Below are 19,972 nucleotides of genomic sequence, written 5' to 3'. Positions count from 1 at the left end.
GCCCCCCGCAGTGGTGCTTTGCCACATACCAGCAAACTCTGTTTTCTGCAGGAGTTGACAACCTGAAGGGAATTGCACATAGGGCTTGGGATATAAATGCTTCTCTGCCCTGCCCCTCTGATCCTTTCCTTCTGTGCTAAATGTGTTGCAGATGGCTCTTGCAGTTACTCTGTTGCGTTAGTCGCATTAAACACAAAGTTTAATGACAGTAGCTCTTTGATTTTATCCCATTGTTGGGGCAGGAGAGATTTGGGGAGCTATGTTAAAAGGAGTGGAGAAAGATGGTGTTTTTCCAACCTGTTTTCTCCACTCCAGACCAGTGAAACCTCACCCTATTAAAGTAAACTACAGCTTTCAACCTTTTTCATGGTATAGAACCTACAGCTTTCTCTTTCCTGCATGTTGTCTGGATTATTTCTGCTGCAGCCTGGTTTAGCAGGTACTCTTCAGTGTGTTAGTTTCGAGCAGAAACTAACCATGCCTACCTAGTCCCTTCTAAGAGGGATTTTTAAAGCATTCTTCAGAAATTGCTTTGTAAGTGTTAATTTAATGCCATCCTTGTAGTCAGCATCTGCAGATATCAGCAGCATAAAGTGATGAAACTTTGTACAAGAATCCATGCCTAAAGGCACACGGCTTCAGTCTGAAGTCTTTGGCTAAGAGGATTTTAGGGGATTGGAAGTGGTTTGATGCTGGGGTGTGTTGTTTGTCTGTTAAATATCTGGGATTGCTTCTCTGAAAGCTCTGTCTAAAGCTAATGCTCTGTGTGACTTCAGGTAGCTCTCTGGCACAGTGGTAGTCGCAGCCATCCTGCAAGCCTGTTTTGTTTTCTCATGCAAGAATTATAAAACATGTCACAACTGATGGATTTCTCTAGAACAAGAAAGCAAGCTCTATTTTTTAGTGGTACTACTGCAGGAAAGCAAGCTGCCTGGAAAGTATTTCTGAGGAGTTTCATCTGGCTGTTTGGACAACAGCGGTATGGTCTTCCAATGTGATTACTGTATGCCTAAGATGCCTATTGGCCCTTGACCATTTTTATTTTCAATTGCTATCCAGTTTACTAAGGGGAAAAAAAAAAGAATCATTCTCCTGAAGATTTGTAAGACCGTCCCATTTCCACCTCGGTGATGACCATCCTTACCTGTTAGAAGTGATTCTTACAAGAGAAGAGGCTTCTGCAGTACTGTTAGCTTCTGGGACTTGGTGGAAAGCTGCTGCTGCTCCTCACCATGATGCTCTGGGGTGCAGGTTCCCCACTATGATTCAGGAAGTGGAATTTGTGCAGTGTAAACTTTGGAATACCAAAGGGTACCCATCCTCTATCATGCAAGGGGGCATCAGATCAAGTCTGGCCAGGTTACCAAGTATGCAGTATCACTGCTGTTTAAGTATTCTGTAGTGAGGCTGCTAAATGAATATAAAGCAAAAGTGAACGCTTAATCTTTAATGCAGTGAGTTTGGAGAATACTACTGTAATTGCAACTGATCTAGCAGAATTTCTCATTCAGCCTGCTTTCTCAGTTTGCTTTCCCACTCAGTCATCTGATTAGGCTCTCTTACACTGTCAAGGAGGCTGGGAGGGTAAGCTGTTGCTGGGAGAAGTGACTGCTGATCAGAGTTCATGAGATTAAAAAATGACAGAGTATTGGGTTAAGGTTGTGTGCTTGTATCACTAAGAGGACCTTGTGCAATTCTCTCAACTGTCAACTTGTGCCGAAAAATAGTTCTGGACAACTATGCCTGTGCACGCAACTCCTGCATTGTGCTTATGTAGCAGGGATATGTTTGAAGAGCAAGAACAGCTGTTTTCTTCTCTTGCTTCAAGCCAAGAAAACTTTGCACTGTAGACTTTTTCCTGATTTTAATATGTGCTATCTTGTGGTGCAGATGTGCTATATATTGCACATAACTTGTGTAAAATTTGATAGCCAAAATCATGATATAGGGGCCTCCTTTGGATCAGCATCTTCATATATGTTTTACAGAAGTTGTTACTGGGCTTTGTGTTATCATGCTTGAACTGGGAAACAAAAAAAACCTCAGAACTGATTAAAGCACAATAATGAGTTCCAAATATTGTCCACAGCTGAAGGGAGGCAGAGCTGTGCTCAGTAACAGTAAAATGCTCTTAAACTGAGCTGGGCTGTTTTCCTTTCTGCTGGAAGGTGCAGGGTGGAGTTTGTTTTTTGTCAAAATGAGATCTGCTGAGTTGACTGTTTACACTTATGTATCTGAAATTCCAAAATGTTTTTGAGAGGCAAACTATTAATGACTGAATCCTTTTCAGTTATACTAGACTGTTTTCCTCCCCCTTCCCCCCTTTTCTTCTAGGTTGATTTATATCAGTTACAAGTAAACACACTTCGAAGGTACAAAAGACACTTCAAGCTACAGACCAGACCAGGACTTAACAAAGCACAGCTTGTTGAAGTACGTATGAGTGTTTGTTCTGTAATAGCAAATGCAACTTGCTATGGCATGTGGTTTTCTATACAATATGATCCTTGCATGAAGAGCATATGTAATCTGGATTTTAGGAGAACAAAAGGGAACTGCTTATCTAGCTTCCTTCTCCTGAGCCAAGGAAATCAAAAGTAAAAGTTCTTTCCAGAGGAGGGACTCTTAACTGCCGAAAGGAATGTGTGCTGCTTAAAAACACAAGGTGTTGAGTTGGAACAGTAAGATGATCTGTGTGTCCCTAAATATCATAGAATCACACATTTATAGTCTGTGCATCAGTCACCCCTTCACCTGATGTGTCCTGCTGAAAAAAACTAGAAGCTGAGAGGTGGCAGCAAAGGTTCCGACTTTGCTTTAAAAAGCTGATTACTGCAAATGTGTGTTTCTGTATATGTAAAGGATGGAAACCTTAAAAACAGACTACTATTGATAATTAATTCTGTTAATTAAAACCACTGGGATCTGCCATCAGAAAAAAAGGAAGTTTACGAAATCATTTTTTTTCTTGCCAATGTTTCTAAAAGTGCTGAAGCTGTGTGTGAGTACAGCTGTATGTAAGCATCTTTGCTGCATGTGAGTGTAATTTTAAAGGAATTCTTCAGCACCGCAAAGATGCGGTTACAGCGTGCTGATGTAAATACGTGGGAGAACTGGTGATCTTCTGACAGGGAGGTATAGCTCCTATTTTTTCACTTTTGTATGGTGATACACTCAGTGCAGACATTTTGTTGGTGTCTCCCTTAATCTGTGTGGATTAAAGGCAAGGTTCTTAGATGTGTGGGAGGTCTCAAAGCTGAGCTGTAAAAGAATAGTGCTGCTGCTACTACGAGTAAGAATGTAAAATCAATCTTCTTATAAGTGAGTTGAGGTACAGCTAGCTCTTGAATTAGCAGGATTGTGATTTGAAAGCACAAGCAGTTTTTGTTCTGCAAAACTGGTGTTTCTAAGGCTCTGGTTTAGGTACATCTCACAAGTTACTTGCAGTAGTTTATTCTTATGGTGCATGGGCAAAACTTCTGTCACACGCTTGTTTTGATTGACCTGCAGGTATTTGTGAGCCATAGACACAGAACTTCCTTAGTACATGTGACTCCTTGTAAAGTGTCCTAATTTACAATAGACACTCCTCTAACTGTTACTTAAAGTCTACTTCTCTGATTATTTTGGGGTGGGGTTTCGAAAGCTTCTTAACTTGCAAATTAGGCTAAACTTTTATACTTATATCCTGTGGTAGCTACATGAGTAGTCCCGTGTTTCCCACTTGCTAATCTTAATCTACAAAAATATTCTGAAAAAAAACAGAGAAAAATTTAAGCATACAAAATATTATACCTGCCTTCTTTTAAAGCTGGTATTCATTTTGATGAAGGGAAAGACTTCCAGAATGACAAAAGTGATTCAAGAACTGTTTAGAGATTGTCATATTTTAGCGGTTAAAGCATGATAAAGTTTCATGGATAGCTCTGTTTTGAAGAGCTGAATGTTCAATTATAATTCTTGTGTTTCTTAGATGGTTTTATATGTGACGTGATACAAACACACACCACGACCACCCTCGACCTAAATGATGAGCACTAGCTTCTCATTTCTGTGCTGTCACTATTGATATTCTGTAGTCATTACTTGCTTTATAGTCAAATTTTAACTGCACAGATGTAAAGATAATCCTGTGCTTGTTTTGAGAACTCATTTGTTTTTTCTGAAAAATTTCTGGGCTTCTTACTTCCGAAATTAGGGTAGAGTCTATATTTACTAGTTCATAGTTCTCAATAAAATTCCTGTTTACCTTTTTTATGACTATTAAAGTATTTTGTAGAGAAGTAGCTCTTCCTTTTTGTTTTTAAGCTTCTTGATCAAACTTTTAATCTTTAACATAGTCAATTAAATCTGAATCTTCAGTTTCTGCATATAAGAGTGGTTATTTAATTTACTTGCGTTCTTCCTTTATAGATAATTGGCTGCCATTTTAGGACAATTCCAGTGAATGAAAAGGACACCTTAACATATTTCATCTACTCAGTGAAGAATGACAAGAACAAACCAGATCTAAAGATGGATAGTGGGGTTCACTAGGTGGACAAAGTTGGGACTGAGACTCAGGCCGCAAATCAAAAGACTGAGGGTTTTTGTTGATATGCAAAAGCTTTCTTTGTAACTTTTTCTCCCCAGAGAGTTTGTCTCTGTTTTATTTTTCATAACCTTGCTGATTTGTTTGAAAACCATCTCTTATGAAACAAATTTCCTCAGCAAAAGTATTTTAAATAAATATCACTGATACTGTTGCTTGAGTGGGTGTGTCTAACTTTACCTAATAGTTAAGCTTTCACTAATTATGTAATGGTATTAAAAATATTTTTCAATTAAAGTGTGACAAGGTTATATTTATGAATGTACTTCTTATGATGCAATGCCTTAAAAGAAAAAAAAAAAAAAGGCTGTAGCAGACTTGGCAGTAGATTCTTCTTGCTAAGGTAAAAGGCTTTAAATGACAGTTCCAGTTGTTAGCTGGATAGAAATGGCTGAATAACATTCTTTTTCCTCTTTGGAAACAGGAATTGATGACTCTTTTGATTTGTTTATCCTTCTTGTCATTGCTGGGATATGTGCTTCTAAGCACTGAGGCCTTCCTGCTCCTATATTAAAATGTAAAAAAAACCAAAATGCAGCTCTCGAATTTCAAAGCTATAAGTACAGATGAAAGACTGGTGCAGCTTACTGTGCGGAGAAATCCTTCCACTTGTTAAGAAATCTTTTAGCTGCTGACTATTCCATTCATCTACATAGTCTGCTGTGAAGAACTTACTTGGAAAATGGAAGACGGAGTCTATGCTGTGTCAGTATGGTATCTTCTAATAGGCATACTATTTCTTTTTCATGGTGTGCATTAGCTTGTTCAAAAAACCAAAACACAACACCAAAACCAACCCAAAACTTATGGTAACTTATAAGAAAAATATCCAGTAATATTTTCCTTTTAATTGAATATCTTAGTAAAGTCTGATTTTGAAGGCTATATTAAGAATAACTTCTTGTAGTGTTGTTTAACTAAGTTTAAATATGTGGTGTATGGAATAGGACTTATTTCTGCTTTAAGCTGTGCACATGGGTTGAAGAAAAGGCAGAGGGAAAAGAGTTCATCTTAAGGCAGAGGAGGACACAGCTTCTGCTTTTTCAGTTAGTAGTTGTTGCAACTTTTAGATCAGCTGTTTAAAAGCTTTTTCTTAATTTGGGAAAACCAGGAAAGCAGTATTTCTGTGGTCTAATCAGCTCCATGTTAATCCTGTGAGTTTTTTGAAAAGTACTACTTTGCTGGCATCACTGCAGCTGAGATGCTGCACTTTGCTTTTTTTTGACCTATGATGCTTGCATAGAACTGAATGATGATAAACCCTAACCTCAAACTGGCTCTCTTCCCAGTAGCTCTCAGTGGCTTGACTTCTTTCACTTGCAGTGTCTTACGTATTTCCACAATAAAGTTCTGTAGTGTTGGCTTAAGTTCAAGATGGTTAGTGATATCTAGCTAGTGGAAGCTAAAGTTGGTATTCCTTTGAAGAGATGTTTTGGTGCCCATTTCACTGCAGTGACTGTAAAGTTGTTTGCTAAATATCCTTTGCACAAATTTGGCTTGTCATCTTCACAGTTCTAGTTGAAGAAACAGCCAGGGAACCTGGCTGTGAGTAGGACATTCAGAGGATAAAGGCTTTTTCTCTGGGTACGTGATAAGGGTAAGTGTTCTCACCCAGGCCTGGCATGACTTACAGAAGAAGCTTTGGGAGGGAAAGGGAGTGAGGAGGGAAACAAAAGCAAGTTTTTATGGGAGATCAGTCTTAGAGTAGTAGCCTAAGTGACATTACCCTGCTGCATGTAGAAAGTGGCAAAATTTTTTTCCATCAGATTATGGATTTTCCTTAGCCAGGGGTGATAGAAGGAAAGTAACTGAAAACCACCTACTAACTTTACTAGCCAGATTTGCATCTGCTTTACATTTTTTGCTACTGCTGCTTTGGAAAGCTGTGAATGCCAGGCATATGCAACGTGATTCATGTAGAAACTAGATGGCACAACCAACAGAAGTTATGTGCCCCTATTACTGCTAGAAGCTTATAGAGGCCTTTTGCACAAGAGCAGATACCATATGTTTTCTTAGAGCACTGACTTTGGATATTTTGACTGTGGGTTGCCAGATTTATGGGGCTTTTTTTACCCTTAATTGATGATTTGGTAGGAAGCCCAAATGACTCAGGAATAATTACACAAGCCAGACTTAAAAAGCCTGGTGACACAAACTGTTTGTTTAACAGTCGGTAGCCTAAAAATTACTTGGCAAAAATAGTACACACAGATTTACTTGAAACATTTATTATTAGCTATGTATAATCACCCCCCTCCCCCACAATCCAACCCTCCTTTACGAACAGAGGAAGAAAAACACTCATCATGATATTTTGTACTGCATGTGAAGTAAGTCTGGTAAACCGGTGATAGCAGTTTTTGTGGTGTAATGGTGTAAGATTATTAGATGAACAGTACACTTTTGAAGTGGAAAAGACTAAATGGTTGTTCAGGTGGCTTTCCTTAGATTTATAAAGGGACATACATTTTTTTGTTGTTTTTCTCTTGTACTGTAATGGGTATTGGCAGGTGTTGAGAGGTGACTCTCTACAGCCTAGATCATGATATCTCTTAAATGTTAAGATGATTACTTCTAATATTTTGAGATACCTTTGTGTTTACTTCTCTAGCTATTTCCATACAGGATGACCCTAAAATTCAAAACCCAGCACTTTAAGTTAATTCTGAGGTACTGCATTTCAAACAGGATTTTAAAAGCTACTTAAGCGTGGATTTTCATCTTGCCGTAACAGACCTTGCATCAGTCCCATTCTTTTTCAGATGTCTTTCTGAAAAAAAAAAATATATATATATATATATACACACACACACACACACTTGTAACTGTTCCAGTGGTTTGAAAGCTCAATGTTAAGATTAACCCATTTAAAGGTTTTACAGATTGCATAGTTAATGCAGGTGACCAATTAGATATAATTAAGACCCAAATGTGCTTTAGTACTATTAATGTGAATTTTGACTTTTTTTTCCCCAGTGGAACTTTCAGATATGAAAAGTTAAAGTTAATCTTTTGTATGTGCATGTTTTTTTGTTTAAGATGCCTAAATAGAACATGGGAGCCTGTCTGCAGAAGTGCCAGGTTCTGAGTAGCTTCAGCCTAGAACAACATTAACTCTGTGATAGCAATAAAGCAATAGAAAGCTGCCCTTGCAGTAGGTTGCTACAAGTGTCACGTTCTTAACCACATGAAGGCTTAAGCTTGGACTTCCATCAAAACTAGTTGAGAATGTTGCGCTGAGTAACATGACTTAGGGTTTTTGCTAGGGGATGTGTATTAGGATGTATTAAGAGCTTGTACGGTCTACACCATTATGGAAATTAAGGCAGCTACCAAATTTGAAAGGAGAACTTACTATTTGAAATTCCAAATAGCTATAGAAAGGTAATTTTTTCTACAGTGTAAAAAGAGGCACTGTCATGTGGTTATAAAGGAATTTTTTTTGTTGGAAGTGGTTTTGTTTTTCCCTTTGAAAGCATTATTATGTGCTTGTAGAATGATGTCTCTTGTCTTCACCAGCAGACTCGATGTCCATCACTGACTGTTGCAGGGGATCACAAAAGATATCTTTGGTCCGAAGAAAATATCCCTGAAAGATATTATCAGATATTTAAATAATTAGTTTATTAGTTTATCAGAACTTTAACTTGACATGCATTTCCAGTTGTGGATTTTTTTAGTTTATGGTGGGATATATGTGGATTACTGTGTTTGTGGGATGCCCTTCCAGCAATGCAAATACAACTGCAGGTCTGGATGAAGATACTCCATTTCTACCTCTGCTGGCCTGGGTTGGTAAAACTTTCATTGACTGACCAGAGTACCAGGACTCCACCCTGGTATTTTAGCTTTGAGAAAGTAAACTTACCAAATAGATAATATAAAGAACTTTGGCATGTGCATGCGTACTGTCTAGCACAATTTGTCCCGAGAGCAGACCTGCAAAGTAGTTGTTCTGTGCCTCAAGACAGTTGAAAGAAGACCTGCTTATGTATTTGTATCAAAGTAAGGGGCTTTATTTGGCTGCTCAAAGGTCAGAGTTTGAAGCTGGAAACCCAAAGTATACTTCAGGGTGAGGACACCATATCTGGTTTTAGGGAGAGTGAAATATTAAAAACTTATTTAAATCCTGCTCTCAGTTTGAATGTGAGGTTTCTAGCTTTAGAAGTCATTCTCACTTAGCTCAAATCTAGTCCTCTCTGGGAGTGCTGAAAAGTTGCCTTTTATTGGATTTTAGGGGACTTGAGAAACTTGGGTGGTAAGAGGAACACACATAAAAAGCAATTTTTATTTGCCTATGTAATGCCATCACATTTTAGTGTCCCTGAAGGATTAGTAAATTTTGAAGTGTTGATATTTTTAATCTGTATTTCACAAAGCAAAGATGTTGCTAGAAAGCTGAATGAAATAATAACTCTTAATATGTTTTATTACTTCAAATCAGTATGGGCTGGTGGTGTTTATTAACTCAATATTTATTTTGTTGGGATGTACATTCTTGCTGTGAAACAACAAAAAAACCTCCACGTTCAGTGAGAACTTCAGGATTCAGCTTTCTCAGCAGTGCCGGTGAGCCAGAGAAGTGTTTACGTTCTTGAGCTAAATCTTTTCTCTCCCTTTCAGGCGCTTGTGCACCTCTGTTTCTCTTGTTTGCTTTCCTACTTTAAACAGCTGAATTTACAGAATCATTTATGCAGCTAACGTATCTGCATTCACCTTGGAATAGCAATACGGTTCTTTACCGTGGAACAGAAATCAAATGGGTTTGTTTATGGTCCTGAAAACATCTTCACTGCAAAGTGCTGTGAATAAGAATTAGATGTAGTTCTCACACTGAGTTTAGATCAAAGAAGAGTCAAAAGCTGAGTGATTTACATGCTAAAGTCCCCTGTAATAGGACAATGCAGATGTACAAAATATGCGAAGCGTGTCCTAGGTGAGTCTGTGAGAAACAAAAACTCAATACTGGCAGCATATCATGTAATTGGCTATAGCTTGATATAATTTCGAGCCATCTGTTATTCCTCCCGTGGAAACTGTGAAATGATGGAAATATAATGGGTGGTCATGTAGAACTGCGCAAGCATGTATGAAATGAGCGTGCTCTTACTTTGGGCAGCAGAGTAATTCGTTCAAGTTGCAGTAACAGATCACCTCGCAGCCCTTCCCTTCCCAAAAGTGATCTTGCAGACCATCAACGATTTGTCGAAGGTTTGCCGTGCCCTCGGGGATGTTGTGACAGTTGTGGTCTTTGAGGGCCCTCTTGTAACAAGAGGGACGCCGGGAGGGCGCCGCAGGGGTACCCAGGAGGGTGCTCAGCAGAAGCAGCACCGAGACCATCCTCATTCTTGCGAAGCTTTCTGCAGCAGAGTGCTAAAGAGAAATGAGGTATGTGACACAGGTATTGCTGTTGAACAGGTCTTTTTCCTCAATTTGCTTTCTGGCTTGCATTTTTTCTTTACTGTGAACTTTCGGAGGTTTGAGCCCGAGAGTTGGAGTTTTTCTCCTAGGAGGTAAATAATATTGCGGCAGAACTGATATTCATTACTTTGTGTGCAACCTTGGGAATTCTTTCACTGGGAATTGAGGCTTCCGTTGCTGGCAATTTTGCTGTTTCTTTGGCCTCTCACCTTGAGAAAATTGCTTTGAGCTGGCTGTATTCTCTCGGTAGTGTATCAATTGCTACCAAACCAGGGGAAGATGTTCAGGTGTGTTTCCTTACTTTCCTGGCCATTTTCCCTGTCAAAGCAAGTCACTCACATAAAATTAATAGTATCTTTCCCCTCAAAGCTCTGGGAAAAACTGCTGATTGAATCCTGTCACAGACTCCTCGAGAAACTGAACTGTTAAACAGCGTAGGAGGCTGAAACTCTACAGTGCTGCCAAGTGCTACTGTCCTGTGCTGCAGGCTCTGGTATGATACAGCATTACTGAGAATTTTCTCCTTTTTTTATAAATCTTTTTTTTTGGTACGGCAAACTGCTTAGTTAAGTCTTGCTACAGGACATCATTATGGTTTAATTGGCTTTTTAAACGACAGGATAAATTATCCCTTGCAAAACTCCTGTTGGTGACTAGGCTTTCTGTTATCTGCATGAGCTTGTTTAACATTAGCTGTGCTATTCTGTGCTGCTTTCTACCGAGACTGACCATACCACAAAGCTTTGGATAAGACCCTTGAACTTGCATTCACTTTTAAATTAGCATTTTGAACAGTATTTCAACCTAGGCTTTATTAGGCGAGAGAGTTAGTTTTTCCACCTTTCCTCATGCTTGAATGAAAGGGGTCCGATATCTTACTGAATTTAAATAGGATTTCTGCTTTGAGAATTAACCTAAAGCAATGGCCAGCTCTGCCCAGTGAGCTCTCCCTGAGTGTGTTCCTCCCTGTACCTGTGTTAGCCTCAGGGAAGACTCACTGCCCTTCATCCTGTTGGCACTTAAGAGTCATCCCCGACACTATGATGTTACGGGTGAGCTCTAGTCTTTCTTGCGCAGAATATAGTGCTCTAGGATAAACCAAAAATAACTAGGCATAAGGCACTGTCTGATCAAAGACTATCAAAGGCCACATTAAGATGCCAGATCTATTAGCTAGATAAGGGAAAAAAAGGTGTGCTAGCTATAGAAGTCAATTAATAGCATCCCACTTGTGTTACTTTGTAAAACTCTTGAGATCACCAATGAAAATCAAACAATAATCTATTAAATGTATAAATTTACTGTATTTTCTAGTAATTTTTCCTGGGTAGATATATCACCACCATAGCTATCATGGTGATCCATTTCTTCAGCCAGTGAATGACATCCTAGAGACTATAGGAAAATTGGGGAATTTGGATTTGTGTTAGAGATAAAATACTACATCTCGATGCTCTTAGATTATATTTTTCCACAAGATTTTGTGCAAGCTTGTTTTTTGAACATCAGTAGCCAATAAAAATATTAAAAACTGGCCAATATATTAAAGAACATGACTGAAGAGTAAATAAACTCCTGTGTATTTTTTAACTTCTGTGGTAGAAGCAAAATTCATTGAATGATTCTTTTTAGTTTCCATGAACTTGTATATGAACTTTTGAGTAGGAGACTCCTATAAACTACTAATAATGGAGCCTTGGGGATCTATTTTTTAATTACCTTAGAGTGCAGTATTAAATAACATTCTGTCTTTATTAGTTTTAGACCTCAAAACTACTTCTCAAATAAAGTAAACATTGTTCTAACTTTGCCTGATGTTGTTTTTTTAGACTTGAGTAAAAAATCTGTATTATTATAATAATGGTTTTATTTTGTAGGAGTATAAACACTGCAGTTATGAGGGTTCTGCTCAGAGAAGTCTAATACTTAAAGAGAACAAGTTTGTTTATACTATACCTTGATAAATGCCAATGTCAAGAAGTACAATTTAACATTCTGCTGTTCAAATAATTGGGCTTAATTATTTAAGTATTTAATGGAAGAAAATTCCCATGAAAGAAAAATTTAGGAAGCAGGGAGTTTATGCCTGTTTTACCTTGATTGTATTGTTCTGAAAATTCTTCTTCTGAGGATAAGGCATTCGTGATATCTTGCTCTTGTGTAATTTTTTTTATTCCTAATAATTTGGGTGATCTTTCCTTACCTGAAGTTCAGCTGGAATGCTCATTTGAATCTGTTGCCAGCTGCCTGTCAGCTCAAAATTTGTAAAAACTCATTCTGTCCTGAAAATGGGCAGATTTTCTATAGACTGTCAAATTTCTGGATTCAAAAATCATAACCTACGACTTAAGGTAACTTGCTACTTGTTTTGGAACGTAGCAGGATATTGCTGTAGTGCATCATCGAGAGGGTTTATATGGGTGACTGCCAAAATCAGTATTAGTGAAGTCAATATGCTGGTGAGCTATGGATAGACAGCTTCGCTAACAGTCAGTTATGCATCTTACCAATTCTTGGCATTGTTGTTATTCAGTAAAAAAATATTTATTTTATTTCTGCTTACATATTTTCTATGTTTTTTTTTTTCAGATCATAAACAAAAGGAAACTTTTAGCCAAAAGACCTTTCTTCAAAAGCTTCTTTCCTGTGAGAGAAAGGTCCCTATTTGCAGATGAAAGATTGCTAAGGACCTGAAGTGTTTCATCAGCTCCCTGCGTGGGATTGATGCTGATAAGCTCAACAGACCTTTCAGATGCAGCATCTTTTTCTGACAAACTGCTACAACTTCTTTTCCTGGTTACGGTTGCACATATGATGGAATGTCACTGACTGCCTAGGTAAAGAACTGAGCTAGTATGTGCGTATTTATTTCAAAATGTATGTCAGAGATCTCATCTGCTTTTGCAAACCACAGACACTGTCTTTTCTCATAAAACAAACCAGGGAAATGTGATGAACAAATCCAGTTACTAAGGGGACTCAAAGACTCATTGCCAGCAAGAGCCGTCCTACATTTCTTTATTTTATAAAACCTTCTGAAAAGGTAGCTATACAAATCATGATAAGCCTGACCAGGTTGTTCTACCAAGATCATATAATTTGAAATTCTAGCATGAGTAAAGCCATCTAAAAATATTTAAAACAAGCTCCTAGCATTTGCGTAAGTTCTTTTCAATGGATTACTTTGGTTACTTTGACGTGGTATAAGTAAAGTTTGGGGCCAAGAGCAGCTGGAAATACAAGCGCTTTGAAATAATTTGGAGTTTTGTGTAAAGGAAAACAGCTGGTTTGGGAATATGGATGGTGAGTCAGGAATCAGTGCTAACCCTGCTTGTTCAGCTGAGAGCGTTTGAATTACCCTGCCAGGCAATTCAGCACCATATAGCCTTTTTATCTGCTAGATGCGGAGGTAGGCAGAAAAGACCAAAGAGAAAAAACAAAGTTTCAGCCTCCTTGCCCAAGAACAACAGGGTAATATTTCATGAGCAGTGATGCCCTTTAAAGGTCACATGGTATTAGTAGGATCTCAGGTGTTAGAAACAGGTGACAGGAAATAGGGCAAACTGAGAAATGGCACAAAATTTCTGCACCTCTAGAGATCCTCCATGTTTGGGAAAAGATAAATATTTGCAATTTGGTCTATCAACCGTTAAATATACCATTTAGAGTTAAGCAGGCTGCATCTCTAGTTGCCTAATGTTAAAAACAAGGAATACAGTAACTGATACACTTTTGGTGTGTGATCTTTTCCAATATGTCCAATGGCATGTGCTAGGTTAACAAGTTGCACTTGAAACAAATTTAATATCTATTTGCTTCTTAATGTGCATGAAGTTCAAGAGCTAAAAATATATATTTAAAACATCTTTTATTGTTTGTCAAATTTTAATTTCAGAAACACCTGTAAAATACTGAGCTAAGCCGTATTTAGTGTGTAATACTTAGGTTTATTAGCGCATTCCGAAGAAACCATTACACAAGAGCTGCACAACTGATAGTATGATGAAGAATTTTTTTACATTTAAAAAAAAAATCTTTTAAACCTATTTTGCTTGAACAGTTGATGCATTGTAAGGACAGCAGCTATTCCACTGAGGACGAATTCAGTGAATTACTGCTTTGTAATTACCATCAATACCATGATTCTTTCCAGAAATTGAGTTCTCATTAAACCCCATTTATTTTTCTTAAAGACAGCAATTCATTGTGAACACACCTCTCTCCATATTCACCAATTTTGCAATCGTATTGACCACTGGAAGGCAATACAGTATGTTTAATGACTTTGGATGTTAATATGTAGCATCCAGCTTTGAAAAAGAACAAGATAGTAAAAGAATTATCTTTAGCTGGATCATATCCATGCATATGCCTTGAATAGCATCTTTTGCCTACAATATATCTTCTTCTCCCAAATCTTCTTCTGCATGTTCCCATATATGTTTCTAATTCTGTACTCCATAACTAGTATCAGCAGAACAAGTGCACAAGGATAATTTCAGGAGTAAGACATACCTTTATTTTCTGTTTCACTCCCTTCTGCTTTCTTGGCAGCTGTATGTTTTTAGATGTATCCAGAGAGATTGAGAGCTATCGGGGATGAGAAGAGGGAGGGCTGACGGGAGTTTCTGTATAAACAGCCCTTTGTTTGTCTTGACTTCTGCCTGTGACTGACGTGCTCTGCTCTCCAGCAAGGGGCCAGAGGCTGGGCTTCAAGAACTACCTCTTTCAGTCACTGCCAACCTAGACTGGGGTGGGAGGGGGGGGAATTGAATTTATCCTTTCCAGCAGGAAACGATTAGTTCATCTAGGATCTAGATGAGAAAGCCTCTCCTCAGCAAAGCATAACATCCAGAACAGGGGAAGAGAAAACACCCCATGGGATGGGATACCTTCGTCTTGCTGTGGAACATGAGCTGTCTGGGGGGAGTAGGAAGGACCGGGGTCCCAGCATCACACAGACAGAAGAACGTGGTTGCTGTGCAGACACCTCATTTTGCATTGGGCGAAGAAGAGCAGACCTAAGCAACAATCTCATGCAATACTTTATTTCCTGACTTTGTGGTTCTTTCAGTTTTTTGAAACTGAAATAATAAAAATCCTGGAGTTACTTTAACCAGACTGCTAGCATGGCATATTCAATGATGCCATGCATTGAGTTCCTTGCTGGCCAAACATTTAATCAAAAGGTAAAACGTTACATTAAACAGTATTTTAGAGGAAGTTATTTTAGACTAAAATAGCTAATCAAATGATCTGGTACCATAAAAACCACATAACGAGATTCTTATGTGGAACTGAAGTATTATGTATTAATGAGAAAATAGTCTTGAGGGTGAATTGTCTGCCCTCATATTTCTGTTGCAGTTTGGCCCTCATTCTGTTATGGCCATCCTGGATCTATTTTGTGATGTGAAGTATGATTGCACCTTAGCTGTTGAGCTGTTATTCTTACATTTACTAGTCTGCATTGTTTTGATTATTGTGTTGCTTTGTAGGAGTTTGGTTTTCTCTATCTTTTGGGCTGCTTCTAGTACAGATATTTGTTAGAAGTACAAAAAGGTGTCTTTGCTCAGCTGACTCAGTTTACAATTTGATGTTTTGGTGCTTGTTTGATTTGATTGAAATCAAAACTGATTTGATGAACTAGAAATGAACTAGAGACTGTAAGAAGTGCATGTCCCAACTTTTGCTGCCTCAGCAGGGAGAGTAGGTGGAGGGCATAGATGCTTAGAAGCAAACTTCTTGAAACTGAGCCTACCTATTCGTAGTGTTCACCCTCTCTGCTGGAGATGAGCAGCCGGGACAGCAGAGAACAGGATACAAGGTTATACCTCTACCTCTAATTAAATGCAGGCAGGATGTTTTTTTTGATATGGCAACTGAAAAGGGGAGGGAAGAGGTAGCTGCAGGCAGCTGCTGTCAGAACAGGACATCCCTGTCTTTTCAGGGTGACAAACTGTCTGGTGCTGCCTCTGCTTCGTTTCTGGTGCGGATCCTGTCCACAGTGGTCCATGCCTTAAATGAGACTACCCTGATGCCTCTGGGAGTACGCAGTGTTCCAGGGCAGCACTTTACTGTGGGAGGAGGCTGAGAACCTGCTCTGAATGGACATCAGCAGGGGACTGGCTATAAGCAGGGATAAAACTTAGAGGAGGAAATGAGAGTGTGTTGTGCTGATGCTCTGAATTTGGATGCCTTTTTAGTTAATTGCAAGTAAATGTTGGTATTAATAATTTGAAGTTTTAATCAGAAGAGGTAATAGAAGTGTATTAGCATTATTCCCTTGCTGGCCATTTAAGTTCTCTTGTGTTTTCCAGGGAGTAGCTGTGTTTCCAGACCATGTTTTAAGAGTCCTGTTTGGACAGCAGTCCAGTGAATTGATAGTTTTGTTTATAAAGTGAAGTGTGTGAGGGATAGTTTTCTTCAGGGGAAGTCCTGCTGCATTTTGAGAAAAGACAGTTCTAACAAAGCTCGTGTTTTGCTGGTAATTTTTTTCCTCTCCCTCCATAGCTCCATGTATGATGTTTTCAGTCACTGAAAAATCATTTGGGATCAGAAGGATATTTTCTCCCTCATGATGCTGCTTCAGAGTAGAGACTGTGAAGCAAATTGGGATTTGGGGGAAGCAAAAGTTTTCAGAAATTTCGGCAGGGAAATGCAACCCAAGAGGAGGTGGTAGAAGGCTGCTGTAGGAGCAACTCTTAGAGGTGTGAAAAGCAAGGTAGTTTATAGGAAAACGCATTGAAGGGCAGGGGAGCCTGCACTGGGAGAAAGCAAAGTGCAAAGCAGTACTCCAGATCTTGCCTCCTTTCCACTTCTCCACTTTACCCCTTTGACCCATTGCCCTGAATATCTGTTTCTCTACTGACTCGGTCTCCAGCCCTGTCAGCCCTTTCTTTATTTTCGGTTTCCTTCTGTCTTTCTGCTCTGGTACCATGTCCCCAGCGGGCTCGGCAGCCGGTGTCTGGCGCAGGCTGGCGGGCTGCCAGCAGTGGCAGAGGGGTATTGAATATCGCACAGGCTTTTTTGTTCCCCACTGTGGCATCTGGGAGCTGAAGGAGAACCATAAAGAATTCTTGCTTTTTCACTCGCTTTTATCTGTGTAGAGATGGTAATCAAGAATCACATTCAGCAACTTATATTTAATGAGACCCTCTTTTAGATGTATACGTATCCTTGTTCCTGTCTGAAGATGTATGGCAATATTAGAGGTAAGATGCAAAGTAGAGCTGCTTGCTTTTTTTTTTTTTTTTTTCCCCCTGCCCCAGGCTGGAGCTGTTGGAGCCTGCAGGAAGTGATGGCCCATAAGGAGGCAGTGGCAGATGGAGGCAGGAGGGGGTGGTGACAAGGTAGCAGCAGCAATCCGTAGGAGAGAAGTAGTTTTCAAAGGAGAATGGCCCCTGGTAGGGGGAGAAAGAAGAAAGAAATGGCAGCACTAAAATTCAGCTGCAAAAGCATGTCTGCCTTTGACATACAGCATTAACTCTAGACTAAATTTGTGTTATGTGCCCTGGGAAAATAATATTTTTCTTTTTTTTTTTTAAGTACTCATCATTCTAAATGTGCTTTGCATTTTTAACATGAGCAACACCGGTTTAGCTTTTCTCTGTAAACAAAAATCACTTTGCATCTTATTGTATCCTTGATATCAACACAGCTCTTTGCAGGCTGACAGTGAGAAATACAAATTCTTCTTCACTCACATGAAATCTTCTTAAAAAAATACCATTTAACCTATGAGTCAGCTAGCTCATTAATATGTAGAGTTTGTGAGGAGATCTATAAGGAGCCTCAGAACCTGGTTTTGACAGATGATGAAGTCTAAAACCTGTACTTCAAGATCATAAAGAAATGTAAGTATTGTAGGGATGCATAAAGACCTCAGACTTAATGCCAACAGTAATGACAGTGCCAGCACAGCTAAGATGCTTGCTGCTGTCTTAATTTGTTACGGGATCACAGTGGGTAGGGTGCCTTGGAGTCAGTCTTCAGTGCAATGGATTTTGAAGCAAAGATAAAAATCTTACATGCTCATTTTGCAAATATTCACATGTGTAAAACAAATATAGCTCACATTGCACCCCTCGCATCAGGCTTTCCATCACTCAGCATCTATAATGTCAGTCAGAAAAAGCATTTGCAAACAGTTTTTTGTGCTTTTACTTTGTGTAAGTTTAATTTTGTGTCCTCTGTTCTGTTGATGATTATTTTTAGAAAATGTCTGTGCTGTTAAATGCTCTATTGCCTTTGCAATTTCTGCATCTCATAATTTGCTTTATACCTTGTACCTGCATTAGCTTGGGAGATTCATCTGGGTTTTCTGGAACACTGTTTGTCGTTTGTTCTGAAGCAATCAGGGGTATGGTAGTTCTTGTTTGTGCAACATTTCTTCTCTCTCTTGCCTTTATTGTTGGTTGCTGCTTTAATTCCAGCAGCTGTTCTCAGTGGAGTCCCAGAGCCCCTGTGTTTCCTCTCTCTCAGATTTGTCTTCCTAGTTTTGCTGTTAGTTTTCTCAACTTTTTCTGCAGGCTGCAATCTGTGCTTGGTTAAAATACGCAATGCAAAGCACTGGGCTAATCAAAAGCATCTTTTAGTGTATTTCCTCAGATCAGTGGTCTGTTGGCATACTCGGGCTGCTGATGCTTTTCTATAATAGGAAGGTAGAGAGGATGCAATATATTCAGAACCTGCTGATGCTATGAACTGTCAATTCCAGACAGGCCAAATGAGTTGATATTGTAAGTGTGTATGTATAAAATCTGCTGTCTCAGTCTGGCAAATGAATCTAAATATATTATGGAAAAATTACTCTAAATTGGGAAACTATTCCCAGGTACCAGCCATCAAAGTTACTGTTTATCTGATACCTAGGATCCATGCCTGGTCTGATTGTGCATTCAGAATGTTATGAGGTTTTGTTTGGGTTTTTTTTAATTGCTTTGCTAGGAATTGTCTATTGATACTTAAAGACACCGGGCCTTGAGGATGTGAAGCATTCTACAGCTGCTGAAGTTGGTTGGTGCTGGGAGTCTGATAGAAAACTGAGATACCCTTGCCTCTATGACCTGAGATAATTTATCTGTAATTAAAGAAAAAAAAATAATCACAGAATCATACAGTGGTTTAGGCTGGAATGGGCAGGGACACCTTCCACTAGACCAGGTTACTCAAAGCCCCATCCAACCTGGCCCTGAACACTGCCAGGGAGGGGGCAGCCACAGCTTCTCTGGGAAACCTGTGCCAGTGTCTCATCACACTCACAGTAAAGAATTTCTTCCTTCTATCTAACTAAATCTACCCTTTTTCAGTTTAAAACTGTTACCCCTTGTCCTATTACTACACTCCTAGTAAAACAGTCCTTCCCCATCTTTCCTGTAGGCCCCCTTTAAGTACTAGGAAGCTGCTATAAGATCTCTCTGGAGCCTCCTCTTTTCCAGGCTCAACAACCTCAACTCTCTCAGCCTGCCCTTGTAAGGAAGGTGCTCCAGTCCCCTGATCATCTTTGTGGCTCTCCTCCGGACCTGCTCCAACAGGTCGATGTCCTTTTGCCCAGTTTTTGCTTGGGATGGAGTTAATTTTTCTTCTTGGTAGCTAGAATAGTGCTGTGCTTTGGATTCAGTATGGGATTTGGTATGAGAAGAATGTTGATAATACACTGATGTTTTCAGCTGCTGCTAAGAAATCAAGGATTTTCCAACTCCCCATGTCCTGTCCATGTGAAGGTGTACAAGAAGCTGGAAAGTAGCAGAGCCAAAGCAAGAGACCCAAACTGACCAATGAAATATTCCATATCATACAATGTCATGCTCAGTATATAAAGGAGGGTCAGCCAGTAAGGGAGAGTTTCTCACTTACCGGATCACTGTTTTGGGATCTTGGTTTTTTAGAATTGCTAGCTGGGAACAGGCTGGGTATCTGTTGGCAGATGGTGAGCAATCTCATTGTGCATGACAT

General features: G+C 39.2%; 1 protein-coding gene and 1 long non-coding RNA gene across 3 annotated transcripts; one reads left to right on the top strand and one right to left on the bottom strand.

Moving 5' to 3' along the window:
- The first annotated feature begins 2,163 nt into the window (after window positions 1–2,163).
- Window positions 2,164–5,710, top strand: LOC113479250. The gene is made up of 2 exons (XR_003398215.1): window positions 2,164–2,433; window positions 4,414–5,710. It is a non-coding gene; the product is annotated as an uncharacterized LOC113479250 (long non-coding RNA).
- Window positions 5,711–7,407: 1,697 nt separating this feature from the next.
- On the bottom strand, window positions 7,408–14,733 carry SCRG1 (stimulator of chondrogenesis 1). Of its 2 annotated transcripts, XM_026847010.1 has the most exons (3): window positions 14,531–14,733; window positions 9,705–9,967; window positions 7,408–8,183 (listed from the first exon to the last, which is right to left on the bottom strand). In XM_026847010.1, exons 2-3 carry the CDS (start codon window positions 9,938–9,940, stop codon window positions 8,129–8,131), a joined length of 291 nt encoding a protein of 96 aa, XP_026702811.1. In that variant the 5' UTR covers window positions 9,941–9,967; window positions 14,531–14,733; the 3' UTR covers window positions 7,408–8,128. The 2 variants fall into 2 exon arrangements, with proteins under 2 accessions (XP_026702811.1, XP_026702812.1); XM_026847011.1 differs by lacking the exon at window positions 14,531–14,733 and having other exon boundaries at window positions 9,705–12,069.
- Between the last annotated feature and the right edge of the window lie 5,239 nt (window positions 14,734–19,972).

The sequence above is a fragment of the Athene cunicularia genome (assembly GCF_003259725.1).
Source record: "Athene cunicularia isolate RWA chromosome 4 unlocalized genomic scaffold, athCun1 chr4_part1, whole genome shotgun sequence".
Lineage (NCBI taxonomy): Eukaryota > Metazoa > Chordata > Aves > Strigiformes > Strigidae > Athene > Athene cunicularia.
The sequence above is the reverse complement of the archived record's forward strand: the minus strand, read 5'-3'. Positions and strand labels throughout refer to the sequence as shown.